This window comes from Anabrus simplex, chromosome 1 (genome assembly GCF_040414725.1).
Source record: "Anabrus simplex isolate iqAnaSimp1 chromosome 1, ASM4041472v1, whole genome shotgun sequence".
Classification (NCBI taxonomy): Eukaryota; Metazoa; Arthropoda; class Insecta; order Orthoptera; family Tettigoniidae; genus Anabrus; species Anabrus simplex.
Genome location: NC_090265.1, coordinates 756,066,009 through 756,083,679, shown reverse-complemented (window position 1 = coordinate 756,083,679; position 17,671 = coordinate 756,066,009). Strand labels below are relative to the sequence as shown.

The window sequence follows — 17,671 nt, the reverse complement described above, 5'->3', positions numbered from 1 at the left end:
TCCACTATATTACTCCAATAGTCCCATGACTTACTTAAAACTATGTAGCTATAAGAAGTTCAACTTTGTTATATACAAGCATAACGGACATTTATTTATGGTAGGGATATTATTAGATGACCATGAACTATCATCATATGTTTTACATTAGGTTAAATACATTGCAATTACTGTAGTATGCGTTTCCTTGATGACATACATGGTTATTGAATTACCAACATGTGTGATCCTAACTTGCATCATTCATCACTTAAAACATTCCGTTTCTTCTTTTATCTCAATGTACAATAAACAACGTAACACCCACTTATATTCTTTGTTATTTGTTCTTTGAATATGTCACCTACATTTATCTCAACTCTGGCTTGGAATCTGTTTATTCTTATAACATACTCTTCTTATGAGAACTGCGTCTTCAAATATGGCACAATGTTATTTGGATATCACCATTATCTAACCTTGGGATTTGTTTATTCAAGTAGAAGACTGCCTACTCCCTATAAATCGAATTATATTGAAATCACTCGCGAGAATCTAACATGTTATAGGATAATTCTGAAGATTAAAAATGGCACCACAACTATATTTCGACTACTGATGACCTAATAAAATTAATTTCTATCAAACTACCTAAATTTTGAACAAGAAACTTATCTTGTCTCTTCCCCCTCTGGGATGGTTTAGGTCTGGATCATCCTCTGCTGCTGGGAACAACACGCATGTCTGGTAGCTGGTTATGCAATCGTCATCTGCGGTCTCGGGTTGTCATGGCTTGGCTTAAGTAATCCCCAGGCAGTCCGTCGCCCATCTTCTAAAGAGATATCATCTTGTCTTGCTCGTTCATGGAAATGAAATACACATGTGATCAGCTGATACATGATTAAATATTCAAAAATATTCATAAACAATTATGTTTCTTTTAACGATTCTTGCTTAGATCTATATTTTCTTTGTCGGACCTAAAAATGTCTGCTTTAATTTCAATATCTGAATTATGCTGTTTCATTATATAAAATTTATAAAAAATATTATTGAGAGAGGTTATGAAGCATAGAGATATCATTTAGATAGGACGATGGTTACTATAAAATAAGAAGATATGGATCCGATATGAATCATATGAATATGTGAATACTTGTGCGTCGAGGGAAGTCTGTATTATGAAGAGTTATGGATTAGAAGACATGCGAGTTGAAATGCAGAGTTTCTCTTCATTGTATCATAAACTTTTTCCAAATCCAAAAATACGAAGATGATTTTCTTGTGCCTTTCCAGATGTTTTTCCATTATCGTTCGCACTGTAAATATCAAGTCTATTGTTGATCTATTTGTTCTAAAGCCATATTGTTCATACTCTATTATATTATTCTCAGTATTTTGTCTATGACTTTCTCCATTATTTTTAGCCCATGTGATAACAGGGCTATACCTCTTTAATTTTCACATTTCACCGAGCTCGATAGCTGCAGTCGCTTAAGTGCGGCCAGTATCCAGTATTTGGGAGATAGTAGGTTTGAACCCCACTGTCGGCAGCCCTGAAAATGGTTTTCCGTGGTTTCCCATTTTCACACCAGGCAAATTAAGGCCACGGCCGCTTCCTTCCCACTCCTAGCTCTTTCCTGTCCCATCATTGCCATCGCTGTGTCGGTGCGACGTAAAACAACTTGCAAAAAAAAAAAAAATCATCACATTTCTTCCTATTTCCTTTTATGAACAGTGGTACAATGCTTTCTTGTTGCCGATCTTCAGATATCCTTTCATCCTTCCATATGGCACTGAGGGCACTGTATAGCCACTGTAGTCCAATGCTTCCTGCTGCCTTAATCATATCAGCATTGAATCCGTCTTTTCCACTTGCTTTACCTTTGGTCATTGCTTTCACTGCCCTTTCAAGTTCCAACCATGTTATTGGGTTCTCTTCTTTTTCTCCATCTATTATTTCCATTTTCTTATCTCCTTCTTTCTCTGAGCAGTCATCCTGATTATAAAGTTTTTCAAAATACTTTCCCATCACCTTCTAAAGACCATTTTCGTCATATACTATGGATCCATCTTCCCTCTGTAATGCCTTGATTTTTCCTTGATTTATTCTTTTCAATTTTTTTACTCTGTATAACAGTTTCTGATTTCCTTAACTATCTTGCTCAATTTTGTTTGTAAACTCTCCCCAACATTTCTCCTTCTCTTCCTCTCTTTACTTGTAGTTTCAATCTTTTGTATTCCACATGTAACCTTTCTATTCTATTCTCATCCCTCTGATACGTTTTTTTTGCTTTGCCTTATCCATTTCTTTCTTTACCTTGTTCCTTTCTTTTATTTCTTTTTTTATTTTGTCTGTCCAACACCATGTCTCCTTTCCCTTAACCTTTGCTTTTGTTTTCCTGCATACCTCAATTGCTGCTTCCACAAATGTCTGTTAAATTGTCCCACTCTCTTTCTCCACTCTGTATTTTCGTGTTAGGCAACTTCCATTTTATACAATCTTGGAATGCCATTCTTCTATCCTGCTCCTCCAATTCCCAAACCCTGAACTTTGGTTTCTTCTTCAATACAATTTTAGGGATTTTTACTTGTTTTAATTCCACAATTAATAATTTATGATCACCTTCCATACTTTCACTGGGGATTATCTTCGTATTTATGACATATCTTCCACGTTCTCGGTCTGTTATTATAAAATCGATGAGCGTTCCATACTGTCCATCCCAACTATATCGGCTGATCTTATGGCTATTCCTCTTCATAAACCATGCGTTCTTTATTATCAGGTTATTTCTGACACAAAAGTCCAACATTTTCTCTCCATCTTGATTTCTATCGCCATACCCATGTGGGCCCAGAACATTCTCATATCCCATTCTATCAGTTCCCACATGAGAATTCAGATCTCTCATTATCATGATCCCATCTCCAACAATATGTTTCCAGTTCATTGAGAAACTCTTCTTTTTTCTTCCACACTACATCCTGTCTGTGGAGCATACACCTGTATTATCTTCAGTAGTTCCTTGTTTACATGTATGTGCATTATTATAATTCTTTCATTTACATACTTAACTTCAGCTATTGGTTCAACATTCTGATTCACTACAAATCCCACTCCATTTCTTTTCTCTTTACTGTTACCCATCCAGTACAAGGTGTACCCCTTTCGTAGTTTCTTCATTCCTTTCCCTTTTCATTTTACTTCACTTAATCCCAGGATGTCGAGTTTTCGTCTCTCCATTAGGTCAATCAACTCATTTTCCTTCCCATTCATTGTTAAAATATTTATTGTTCCAAATCCGGTTTTGTTCTTTGATCTAACACTTGCACGAACATCAGCATTACCATCATACTGTGCAACTGTAGTCAACAGACTTGTCAATTCCATTTCTATTTTGAAACTTCCATCCAAGGCTTGTATTATAGTTGAAAGCAAGTACAAATTTACTTATCTGCTGACCTGCCAAGCCTAACGCATCTGAGGATTTTCTTTCAGGGTTTACTCCCTTAACCTTTGAAGATCCCTCTTCTCCAGAAGGCAGTAGTTTCCTTGTCTAATTTTCCCCAGAGAGGATGGGTTGCCTCATCCACCATCTTCACCATTCTGAAGGTCTCCTTCTCTGCCTAAGATGCTGTTAAGATCTTCACCTGTAACCCTGGGCATGGGTTCGACGTTATAACCCATGAGACTGGGTCCCTGCTTGAACTTAGCTCTCCTTCACACCGGCCTACTGATGTGGAGGATACCCACCTCCGCAACGTGGATGATCCAGGCAAGAATTACTCAAGTGAAGGACAGGGAAGATGACCCTATCTTCCTTGAGCCAGGTTAATGGTTGTGTATGATGCCACAATCAATGGCATCAAAATAGTATAAGTAACTAATTTAATAAAGCAGTACCCTCTCTATCATAAAATCACAGTTTGCTGATACAATCCTACCAGCGAGAGAAAAGCAAGTCTCTATTTATAATGGTTACTTCCCTCCATTTGGGAAGCCTTACAAAGAAAAGGTGTCAAGGAATAGACCGTAGAAAGAGTGAAGGAGATGTACAATGGGAGTGTCAGTTGTGTGAAAATAGGAGGAGAGAGAACAAGCTGGTTTGAGCAAAAAGGTGGATTAAAACAAGGAAGTGCTCTGTCACTTTTGCTCTTCGTAGTAACAATGGATGAGATACTGACAAAAGTGGTAAGGAAAATTGGAGAAGGAAAAATGAAAGTGATGATGTTTGCAGATGACCTGTTAGTCTGGGGAGAAAAGGAAGAGGATATCCAGGAACAGTTGGATGCTTGGGTAGATGAGGTGGAACAATATGGAATGAAATTTAATGCCCAAAAGAGCGAGATAGTGATCACAACTAGAAAGGAGAGACCTACGAGAGGGATAATGCTTGGAGGGGAACAACTTAGGAAGGTAGAGAGTTTTAAGTACTGTACTTAGGAAGTATCATAGAGGAAAGTGGAAGAAATGATAAGGAAATAATCAAGCGTGGAAGACAAGCAGGAGCATTCCTGAAAAGTGTCAGAAGCCCGGTTTGGAGCAAGGATGTACCTCTGAGAAGCAAAAGGGTGATATATACGATGTACTATATACCTATTCTGACGTATGCAGCTGAGACTTGGGTAATGAGGCACAGAGCCGTGAATAGAATACAGGCAAGTAAAATGAAATTTCTTAGAAGCAGGATAGGAGTGACAAGATGGGATAAGATGAGAAATGAGAAGGTTCGTGATATAGTAAAAGAAGAGCCACTACAGAATAGGACAGAGGTATCCAGACTTAGATGGTATGGACACATGAAGAGAATGACAGAAGAAAGGATACCGAGGAGGATGCACGAAATGGAGATAACAGGTAAACGACCAAGAGACAGGTGGATAAAAGGAGTGGAAGAGTGTGTACACAGAAGAGGAGAGGACTGGGCAAGAGTGACTAGGGAGAAGTGGTGGGAAGACAAGAGGAGATGGAGAGGCTTATGTTCGAAGCAGACCCGGCCAACAGCTGGAAACTGCAGAGGATGATGACGACGACGATGATGATGATGATGATGATGACGACTTCCCTCCATATAGTGCAGCACAGTTTGCACCCAAAATCCTACCGGCATGAGAAAAGCAACAGAGGAAGTCTCTATTTATAATGACTACTTCCCTTCACATAGTGCAGCACAGTTTGCACCCGCATTGTACTATGTACGATGTACTATGACTTTCAGCACTGGATTAGTAGACTGAGTTAGTATGAGATATTTCTAGCCTGCTATGGAATTTGCAGCTCACTGAAAGTAATGCTGTTGTGAAACAGTATGACAACGAAATATGAGTACCTCTCATACTGTGGGAAGATCTAAAGCCAGTCTCTTCAAATGATCATACTATCATAATCTTTTCAGTTCTAATGTTTCCATAAGATTCCTTTCCCAACATATCCTTTTCTTCATTTCAGTTGGCAAGAGACGACAGTTTGTTGCAACTTCTAATCCAACATACAAGATATATTTGTAATAAAAAAAGGTAATGTGCACAAATGTGTATTAGGTTTTACAGTTGTCCAATAAAGATTTTATTATCTTAAAGAATTCACTCAAATGATACTGCTCTAGTCAACACGTCTAGATATAATAGATTTTCAGCCATGAGCCATATGATTGATTCTAATCACTCACTTACCTCTTTAGAGCAAGATCTTCAGATCCTTTGTTTAAGTAATAAAGGCAGTGTACTTATTATTTTGGAAAACATTTTTATTGACACAGATAAAAAATGCAACCCATCTCACAACTTAAATATACTTATTGAAGGAATAATTAATACATTTTTCATGCCCAGGTGTCAGATTCTTTCTCTACTCCTGCAGATGGTGATGATGATGATGACTTCCCTGCACATAGTGCAGCACAGTTTGCACACAAAATCCTACCGGCGTGAGAAAAGCAACAGAGGAAGTCTCTATTTATAATGACTACTTCCCTCCACATAGTGCAGCAGAGAGCTTGCCTTACAAGCGACTTCCCAGTACAGCACTCAGCGTTAGCACTCAAGGTGAGCCAGGCCGCTTGGAAACAGGTGAGGATGTTTGTCAAAGATTCCATCTGCCTTTCTATTTTCACTCATGAATTATTTTTAGGCCCTCAACATTTATTGTCGCACAACCCTTCTACCGACTTGTGCACCACCTACTCGTCGCTTCACATAACTAAGCCTGTGCATTCTACCGATAATGTAACAGTCACGCCAAAGATGACAGTTTGTATTATTTTTTTAAGCTGTCACGACATGATGTTGCATTCTGAACTTTCAGTCAACGTTCAAAGTGTTCAATGTCCTTACTATGTTTTAAAGTGTCTTGTAAACATGTATACATGTGTAGAATTTTTATAATGTTGTCTTAAAATAATGACAAATAAAGTATTTACCTTATTTCATGTAAGAGCTCATCAGCATTTCTCCAGATGTACAGCATATGAGTCTCTCTTTAATTCCTAATAGAACATATACTATACTTCTCACACCTGACCATTTCACACGAACAAGACGTGGACTATTGCGTGTAATACCCACCACACTGGGTGACCCATGCACTGCTAAAAGGCATTGGTATTCATCACAGATGGAAACACAAGCGTATACAGCACAACTACCTTACCAGATAGAAGCTATGCGAAAATTTAACAACAATACCATACTTGCCCCGTAAAATATGAGATGTCTGGTTACCCTGGAACAAAGATACTTCCAAAACCTTAAGAGAGAGAAAGTTCAATAACATACATTTGCCAAGATCACATATGATACCACCAGGTAGCTTTTAGGACAGCAAAAACCTCTGGGGGATAAACGTTACAAACATTAGGTAGTGAGATCTTCGCACTGGCATTATCAAAAACAGACAAAAATTTTACAATATTAGCAAGCACTTCAGGATGCAGTTTTATTTAGGTATTTTACCACAAAGCTCATTTAACAGTTCAAACATACATCGAGTAAAAAGACAAATGATGATATCTGGCAACACAGATGCCATCCAACAGAGATCTATTTCTCTGTCATCTGACAAGCAGGTAGCCTAAATGGTGTCACATGGTATCTGAGGCTGTGAATACCAATTTTCAATGGAATTACAAGAGTTACAGAATTTTCCCAATAAATAAAATCGAAGCTCTCATCACTTACTTGCCATCAAGATCTGAATCCTGCTTATCATCACGAAGGAAGTCATCCTTGTCATAGCCTGGTTTCAAGTACTGTTCCCACAATTCCTTCGGCCTGTTACCACCTTCCTGTAGTGCCCTGGGGTGTTCAAAATCTCCAAACACATTTCCAAAACCCTCACCAAAGATACTTCCAAAACCTTAAAAATAAGAAAGTTCAATACCATACATTAGCCGAGATCACATACGATGCAACTAATGTTTGAAATGCATAAAAAATACACAGACACATTATACGTAGGACGTAGGTGTTTTCAAAAGTTCTTGGAATGTACTAGAATTAAGCATCTTACCTCGGTGGAACTGCTTTTATTTTTCAACGTAGTCTCCCTGTAGACTAATGCATTTGGTCCAGCGATGTTCCAATGCCTTGACCCCATCTCGAAAATAAGATTCCTCCAGGCCTGCAAAATACCTCTCCAATTCGGCTGTCAGTTCTTCCCTTGTAGAAAATCTCCGTCTACCGAGGAAAATTTTCTGCTTGGGGAATAGATGAAAGTCTGATGGTGCCAAATAAGGTGAATACGGTGGATGTGGCAACAATTCGTACCCCAGTTCATGAAGTTTTGCCATGGAAATAACACTTGTGTGCAGCAGAGCATTGTCCTGATGAAAGATGACTTTTTCCTTGCCAAACCAGGCCTTGTTTTGCGTATCTTTACCTGTAGTTGGTCTAGGAGGTTTGCATAGTATTGCCCCGCAATTGTTTGGCCAGTAGGAAGATAATCTATCAGCAGAATGCCTTTTGCATCCCAGAAAACCGAGGCCATGACCTTTCCGGCCGAACGTACTGCCTTTGCTTTCTTTGGTGGTGGTGAATCAGCATGTTTCCACTGCTTTGACTGCTGTTTTGTCTCTGGGGTATAGTAGTGGACCCAAGTTTCATCTGTAGTCACAAACCGGCACAAAAAATCTTGTTGGTTGCACTGAAAACGGGCCAGACTTTGTTCCGACATTTTCAATCTGGTGCGTTTATTGTCCAATGTCAAGAGCGGCGGCACCCATCTTGCGGATAATTTTTTCATACCCAATTCTTCGGTTTAAATAAGACATCCCTACAGCTTCAGCAATCTCCCACACTTTCAGTTGACGATCCTCCATGACCATTTTATGCACTTTTGCGATATATTCTGGGGTCGTAACACTTTTTGACCATCCACTACGCAGATCATCATCCAAGCTCTCCCGACCAAATTTAAACTTGCTGGTCCACTTAGCAACAATTGAAAATGAAGGAGCAGAGTCCTCCAGTGTGTTCTGAAAGTTGGCATGAATTTCCTTTGCTTTCATACCTTTCTTTACAAAGTATTTAATCACTGCTCGAATCTCAGTTTTTTCCATTGTCACAAATCACTACGCGGGAATAACAACAAAGAGTCGTCTCTACCACAGTCCTGCAGCTAGAGCACTGACGCGCCACGTGTTCACTCACAAAGGATGTGTGATTATTGCGCAGGAACCTCATTGCTCTAGCACTGACACCTAGCGGTGATTCCGAGAACTTTTCAAAACATCCTCGTAATTATAACCATATATAACCAGGCTACTGCAAATACTGTATGTGTAAAATTCACACACATTTTCTTGATTAAAACAAAAAGCACACCAAGATTACAGGGATGTAATTTGCGCAAGGAATTCAGCTATCACTTTATTAAGCAATATCCCATAGCAAGCCAGGTCTCCATTTCTGTTTCTCCTGACTCAACATGTACAAACACCATGTATGTGTATGTTCAGTTCTCAGTTCTCAGCCCGAAGGCTGGTTGGATCCTCAACAGCTCTGGGCCTACACATCACTGAAGAGGCGTACTGGGGAAATGATGAGTTGCTGTTGCTTTCCTCACCGAGCCAGAAGTTGCTATTACATAGTAGTCGGTCAAGCCCACTGAAATGCGTGCACCAACCGACCCTATGAGCAACATTTTCACATCATTCATAGCAGGGACTGGCTGCATAAGGAATGGCATTACTAGCATCACTCATACCACAGTCACTTTCATTTTGTCAAAGCCAAGGATAAAGCTGAGACAGATCAATGAAAGTAACAAAATTGCTCTAGCCAATACCCGAAACATAGTGCACTGTAAACACTAGGTCCTGCCAGCAAAGGCATACAATTAGGTCATTAGGTGTTCTTGAAATGCTGTACCTACCTCTCCCCCTATATCCCAGTCTCACTTTAATTTTTGTTTTGTTTCTTCCCCAGCCTTTCATTGCCTATGATTCTTATGTTTTCTTGCCAGTTTGCTGATGTTTTCTATTTGTCCAACTCACTGCATCAGACATCTGTGTACATACAGCAACATCAAATGCATCCTTGCATTTCATAATTAGAGCAATGATAAAATTAAATTAATATGTTTCTAGATAATTGGAACAGTTGCAGTTAGTCATGGTTTATTTATGAGGAAAGAGACAAAGGTAACAAAACCAAGGTTTTCCACAATTTATAACTAACTAACATAAATCCTAAACATTAGGTGTACTTTTTTGCTTTTGTGCCATATTTCATTATTATTATTATTATTATTATTATTATTATTATTATTATTATTATTATTATTATTATTTTACATCGTTATGCCCTAATCAGGAGCACGGTTGAACATGCTTAGCTGATGTGTTGGCCTTCTTTTCCTCCTAAAATTTCTTCATCCTCTCTCTCCTTCGTTCTTCTGTCCAAGTTATAGTAGCTCTGGTGTTGGGTTTGTCTTCAAAGAGGTGATTGTCGATTTTGGTTCTGAATTTACATCTGTCCTGTACAATGTCTTCCGAGATGTTGATTTCCTGGAGATCTGTTTCAGTTTCACGAAGCCAGCTGTCTTGGTTTTAAATGAAAGGGCAAGGTTGAGAATTCTTTTAGTTAGCATGTTAGTGTTCATTCTGATAATGTGTCCATAAAATTTCAATCGTCTTTTTCTAAAAGTGTGAGAAATTTTTTCAGAATGACAATATATCTCCTGGGATGATTTTTCTCTCCATATTCCATCTATACAAAATGGGCCAAAAATTTTTTGTAAAATTTTCCTTCCTTGTTTCTCAATTCTTTGGTTAAAGATCCACCACCAATGATTAAGGCTTCTGAGGCATATAACGCTTCAGGTTTGATCACTGTATTATAGTGTAAGTTTTGCATTCCGAGATATTGATTTTTTATTATACCTGTTCCAAGTGATCCTGTATGCTTTCTGTAATCTGGAAATTCTTTCTTTATTTGCTTCACGGTTTAAACCAGAGGGCTGAATAATCTCTCCCAAATATTTAAATTGGTTCACTTGAACAATTTTGCTGAATTTTGTCCATCTAAGTATCATGAGGCTCCTTCCATATACTGAGTTTTCTCATACGAAATTTGAAGTCCCATTTAGATGGCAATTTCATGTAGTTTTTCAATGGAATGAATTGCTTCATGCCTATTATTATTGATTGATTGATGATTGATGTTTGTTGTTTAAAGGGGCCTAACATCTAGGTCATCGGCCCCTAATGGTACGAAATGAGACGAAATGAGATGACAAATTAAAGTCCAAAATCCTCCACTGACCAGAATTCAAAGCGTGAGGACGAGGAATGAATGGATGGATTGATATGAAGTTAAAACGATCAGTGGATCCAACCCACAGTGCCTCACATGCACAGAAGCTGGCACAAAACAATAGTAGTACGGACCAAGGGACTGTTTGTATAGCACGATGCTGAATCAATTAGAATATGCTCGTTCTTGAAACGGGTCCAAAATCCAGGTCATCGGCCCTCATAATGGTATTTATCACTAGAAAAGTAGAACCATGTTGCGGTACTAATCAAGAGTAGCGTAGACTCGCGGTATTCCATACATCATGGTACGACACACAGGTAATGAAATTCGCACATGTATTACAGACCTAATGTGTTTCGCACATTGCGGCGCCCTTGACAGGCAACGCAACCTATGGTGTTCATCACCTAAGTGTACTAACCACAGGGACTTGTACTATCCCATGGTGTTCCTCACAAAGTGGGTACTAATCATAGGCAAGCCAGAACCATGGGTTCCGTCATCCCATGGTGTCGCTCATATAGTGTTATTAATCACAGGTACTGTAAAAGCCGTCGCGCTCTCGTTTGCTGCTAATCACGAACCTATTTGGTACTTAGCATAGTGGTACTACGCGCAAGTAAAGGCGACCCATGGTGTTCCCCGCGTGGTGGTACTAATCACAAACAGTTTCATGGTTCTAAGTTGATCATCCCTTGGTCGCCCCTTTTAGTCGCCTCTTACGACAGGCAGAGGATACCGTGGGTGTATTCTTGATCTGCGCTCCCCATCCACAGGGGGTAGTGTGTTTGGTCTGCGAGAGGTATTTTGTTTCCCTCAAGTCCGCCGGCAAGCCGGTTAGGACCCCGCTCTCTGCCACCTGGGACGCGCCATGTGAGAGTATCACCTCTTCCCCTGCTATGCCAGCATAGTAGGTTCATGTATGATTATTATTATTATTATTATTATTATTATTATTATTATTATTATTATTATTATTATTATTATTATTATTATTATTATTATGAGTCCAAGTAGCCTATGCAGTGACCTCCACGGTATGCACTAGCCACGCGTCTTGGTAGGTGTGCTGTCGCCAACTAATGAGTCCAAACTAGGTGTGCTGTCGCCAACTAATGAGTCCAAACTGTCAAATTGGAGTGAAATAAGTTAGCTGGAAAATTTATAATGTCCAATAAGGGACCAATTATATTGGAATTATGAATTTACTCATTCAGGACAAATATTTCAGATTCCCTACGGGAAACAATATCCATATCATCTCTCCATTCCGCCGTAAAGCTTTCAATTCCCGACATCCTCATTTCTTACTCAGTCCTTTCTTCTATTTCCTATCATACTTCTTAAAAATTTAATTTCACTGGCCTGTAGAGGTCTCTGCTGCATATGATAGTCCAGCCCTGCATCTTGCATCATTTCACTTTGCAAGTACTTGAAGCTCTCCTTCCTGTAGTTAACAGCCCTTGTTTGCTCTGCCGTTCCCTGTCTCCTTCACCCCAAATGTCTGTTGCATTACGCTATCTAAATCAAGGAATGACATAACTGCCTCATATTGAAGATGGGGTCTAGTGTTCATCTATTTTAAAAGCATTAACGGACTTTCAAGTTTTATACTAGAATTTTTGTCCTTGATGATTAGGCTATTAAAACAACATTAATTACAAAATTAGTTTATAGCAGTGTGAGCAATGACCTGAAACATGACTAAGGAATGAATTAGCTGGATAAATGAAAGCAGTGGAAGTGGATAAGATGATCTACTTTTGTAATAGGAGGATACAGAAATAAGAAATAATCAGCAATTCATTTTTACTGAACTCAATATCTACAGTATATTAAAATTCCATGACAGAAACACAACCATCAAAGCTAGAGGCATCTGTTTTTCACAAAGTGCAAAATTGCAAAATTTTTGCAAAATTATACAAATTTGGCCCCAAAACGCAAAACTATTTACGTTTAAGCAAAATCGCGAAATAATTTACAAAATTAATCCGAATTGCATCATTTAAAGTTAACAACGGAGATTCGAGGCGAGTTGTGGCAATAAAATCTGATAATCGATGCCAAAATCGACTTTATACTTGTTCGATATATATTGAAAGCTAAGATATGGTATATCGAATATCGCGAAATTAGCTTCTTGGGAAGCGAGAAATTTATCGTATTCATAATTACGTGACGGAGTGATGGTGTCCTCTTGCCTGTTGAAAATCGTTGCTGATCGGTGCGTTTAATTTCCTATTTTTTGCTCAGTTTATTAAAATAGTTGTGACAGTTTTTGATTGAGAAGAAGAATTTGCATTGGAAGGATTTTATGTGTTTGGCAAAACTAGAAAGATACTGATATGCAAATACTGTAATGTACTAATTGAGTGGCAGAGAAAGGACTTGCGCCTGAAACACATTAATAACAGAGTTTCACATAAGAACAACAAGGAAAAGGCGCTAACGACGACAGGCATCAGAAGACAAACTAGTCTGACAGACACTAGTTCAGTGGCAAAACGAGCGAAATACGATAAAGACGAATTCATTTTATCTACAACTCAAGTTTTTATGGAGGCAAATATTCCACTGGAAAAAGTTTATCATCCAAAGATGAGAGAGAGGATGGAGAAATATATACCAGGTGTGTGGAATACTATACAATTTTTCTGAGGAAGAAATTTGAGGTTATGTTTTTCCAATAACTTTGTGCGGTTATGTTAGTTTTCTCGTTTAACAACATTTAGGCCTAGATAATGCATGCTGGATCCCTCATTAACTTAAAATTATAAATCATTTAATTCATTCAAATGATGTTAAAGAGCTCTCTAATATTAGGCCTATTGATTTTTTAAGGTGCTGGAGACTTGCACACAGCTGGAAGACTGCGCGAAGCTTGTATACCAGAATCATCAAAGAGGAGGAGGAGGAGGAGGAGGAAAGATTAAAAGTAGCTGTGAAAGATGAGTGTGTTTCAATTATGTGTGATGTAACGACTGATAACAAAAAGGGCAATGTAAGTTTATGGTTCTGGTAAAAGTGCTTAGTTGTGATGATGATGATGCTTGTTGTTTAAAGGGGCCTAACATCGAGGTCATCGGCCCCTAATGGTACGAAAAAGGACGAAATAAAATGGGTGATGAATTAAAAGTTCAAAACCATCGATTGACCAAAAAAAATGTCATGAAGAAAGAATGGATGGATATGAATTTAAAATATCAGTGGATCAGACTCAAAAAACTATAATAAATAATAGTATTATTGACCAAGGGACTACTACTTAAGCACAACCCTGAATCGAGGATACTTGATGTCTAATGGGGTCCAAAATCCAAGTCAAAGGCCCCTCAGAATGGTACTTATCGCTAGTAAAGTAGAACCATGGTATTTGTCATGTTGGGGTACTGATCAAAAGTAGCGAAGACTCACGGTGTTCCACACATGATGGTACTACTCACAAGTATTGTACGCTGTACAGGTAACGCAAACCGATGGGGTTCCTCACCTAGGTGTACTAGTCACGGGCGCCGGTATTCCCGTGGTGTTCCTCACATAGTGGGTACTAATCACAGGCAACGCAGACCCACGGTGTCGCTCATATAGTTGTACTAATCACAGGCAACGCCCAGACCCGTGGTGTTGCTCACATGGGTACGACTCATGGGTACTGGAAACCCACAGTGACCCTCTCTCTACTGCTACTAAGCACAAACCTATTGCATACCTAACATAGTGGTACTACTCGCAAGTAAAGGCGACTCATGGTTTTCGCCGTGTGATGGTACTAATCAAAAGTAGTGTCATGGTTCTCATACAATCATCCCTTGGTCGCCCCTTTTAGTCGCCTCTCACGGCAGGCAGGGGATACCGTGGGTGTATTATTCGTCTGCGTCCCCCACCCACAGGGGTTGAGAGAGAGAAAAAAGAAGAAGGGACCCATCACCTCAAAAAATGAAGTAACGGACGAAGAAAGGCAAGGGCCACGAAGGGCGTGAAAATGAAAAACTCCCGAGTCCTCAAATGCTCTAATACCGTCGGGGTCGGAAAAGAACAAGAGTTGACCAAGGGAGGTCGGATAGGATAGACGAAAGTGAGGAGCCTGGCACAAGTAAGTGGAAGCAATGCCAAGACTCAGCTAAGGGCCCTGTGGTCGCCAATCCACACTCCCAAGTTGAGAGCCCCTTGGGCCCCTGTTAGTCGCCTCTTACGACAGGCAGGGGATACCGCAGGTGTATTCTACATGTGCGTCCCCCACCCGCAGCGGGTGTGCTTAGTTGTGACAATAGAACAGTTCAGGAGTTATTTGTAGGGGGAGTGAAAGTTATTGCAAATGCTAATGCTACAGCATGTTCACAGGCAATTATGAATGTAATTCACAAACTTGAATTTCAGTACCAGAATGTAGTTTCTATAACTTGAGATTTAGCATGTTACATAGGCAAGTCCATAAACGCATTTAGGATTTTAGTTTCAGAAGGGTTAGTACACACGCAGTGCTGGGCTCATAAACTGAATTTGGTGGGCAGTGGAAATTAGTGCTTTGAACGAATGTGTTGTACAGGCAAAACACGTCTTCCTTAACTCTCAGCGGACAACTGTTGGGCATTTCCTGACATCCCAGTTTCCTGTTCTGGACGTGTGTCGGGATATACCCGCCGGCTGTTTCCACGATAAATATATACGCGTGTGAAACAATTATGCGTGCTGCTGCTATCTATAGTTATTGTATAGAAACTTTAGGAATGTCACAGCCTTCTAGATGTGTAAAAACTTTGTTTTACGATCTTTACGGGTGAATAAAGAACGAGCTGTTGTTTACATTAGTAAGCTGTAAAAATGGTGACGCGCAGACAGGGTAGTGCTACTTCGTCTGATATAGCTCGTTTCTTACGTGAAATTGACAGCAGTGATGACGAATTATCAGTTATGGACAGTGAGTTCGATGTTTCTGAGAGCGATGATGACAATTCTAAAGAAATGGAAGTAGCTGAAAGCGATAAAGAAAGCAATACAAATAGTAGTGAACCAGACAATGGTTGGAGAGTTTATAGCCCAGCTGATTAGTGATTTCTCACCTCCTGCAGGTGAGAAACCATTTACTTTCATTGAATTATTTATACTATTTGTTACGGAAGAATTGGTACAACAAATTGTTGATGAGATTAACCGCTATGCAAGAGAAAAATACAAATTAATGCTCCGAGAAGTACCACATGGAGAAGAAATATAAGTAGAAAAGGGCCACACTGTCTTTCAACTACGTGTTCATTGCTTATAGTGTGTATCTAGAGTGATAAATTAATTCATAATGTTGTGAGTCAGACATTGTGTCTTCATTATACCTCAATTGTAAATATACGGCTTTTTTTAAGAAAAAAAAAATGACTAGTGCAGGACTACACAAGAAAAAAAATTTGTCCGTTAAGGGTTAATACACGGAAGAGAAAGCATGTACCGGTATACATTCAATTCTTGAAACAGAAATAAGACAAACCCACTAATCTTCCCTAATCCTGTGATCACCAGGTGGAACTCAAGTGTTGAGTACCTTGGAGAATATCTTTGTGATCAGTCAGTGATGTTGATAGTGAGAGGGCATTCTCAACATATTGTAATGTGATGTCTGACAGGAGAACAGTTCTGACTCCCAGTAATGTGGAACTCATGGTATCTCTCTCTTTTTCAGACTGATGTGTAGATTACATACTTGGCTAGGCCCTACTTGTTAAAGTGACAGCTAATACAATTTTTTTCAAATTTCCATGCTTTGATATAATGTATAAAATACTGTATGTGTTCTAAGCAGAAGCATAACTCATGTATATATTAATGTATCCATAAAGATGCTGTCAGTTGGTACAATTATGTATTTACAAAACACACACATAAGCTTAATAATAGTATCACAACAAAATGTGCCTGGCCAAGCTTCTAGAAAGTTACATTACAAAATATATCTTTGTGAAAATTCTAGAGTGCATAATACACAGTTTACAATGGATGGAATATTCTCAATCATTCGTCACCTATTACCATTCTGGAAGTTACAGTGTGTTTTGCAATTATGGATTACAATTTTTATATACAGCTAAGAATAAATTATAATATTAATTTACAGGTATTAACATTAACTGAACTGATAGAAATGTTTATACACAGTGCCTGTTTCGTGACATAACCTCAGAAACAACGTGACATATTGCATGTACACATGATGTAATAATAATAATAATAATAATAATAATAATAATAATAATAATAATAATAATAATACCAAATGGATGTAACACTTCACAGCTTATCCCTGTTATCGCACTTGCATCACTATCCCCCCTATAACTTCAAACAATTTCCACATTTTGTCATACTCGTCGACTTTGACTTGGACGCATATTGTATCTTCTTTCTTCCTCGATGTTGCTGGATGTGCTCTCTTCCTTTTGACCAGCATCTGCCATGTCAGGGGTTGGGGTTGCCTCGCTGAAAGCCTCTTCCTCGATGATAGTCGATGTGTTCTCCTCACGATGACCAGATGGTGCTGTGTCATTAATAGCCTCTCCTCCAGGCTTACTCTGTATGCGCAGCGGTTTGGTGACTCGCCGCAACTCCGATGCGTAAACCTTGTCAGGAGGGTTGGTCTGAGTAAGTAGACCCCACGACCCAACTGTTTATCCACCTTCATGGAACCAACCCACTTAGGTGTAAGACATGCGTGAAGCCCTCCTATCTTATTACTGACTGGGTGGTTACGTTGCAGTACTTGTTGGCCAGGTAGGAAAATCAGGGCCTCTTCGACATCTTGAGCCTTGGCTTGGGTAAGGGATCTCTTGTTGCCCTAAGCTTGCTTCTGCCAGATGTTCTGCTGCTTCTACCACTCTGCCATGGAAACAGCTGCATCATCTTGACCCAAAGTGGATGGCGGACGAATCTCCCAATCCCCAGTGCC

The 17,671-nt window shown here is 39.2% G+C and overlaps 1 protein-coding gene across 1 annotated transcript in view; it reads right to left on the bottom strand.

Annotated features, from left to right (window-relative positions):
• The window catches only part of LOC136857496 (HCLS1-associated protein X-1), a 330,999-nt gene that overhangs the window by 130,355 nt on the left and 182,973 nt on the right, over positions 1-17,671 (bottom strand). The window contains exon 4 of the mRNA XM_067136194.2: positions 7,159-7,336. Within this exon, the coding sequence (XP_066992295.1) occupies positions 7,159-7,336 (178 nt within the window). The remainder of the gene's footprint in view (positions 1-7,158; positions 7,337-17,671) is intronic.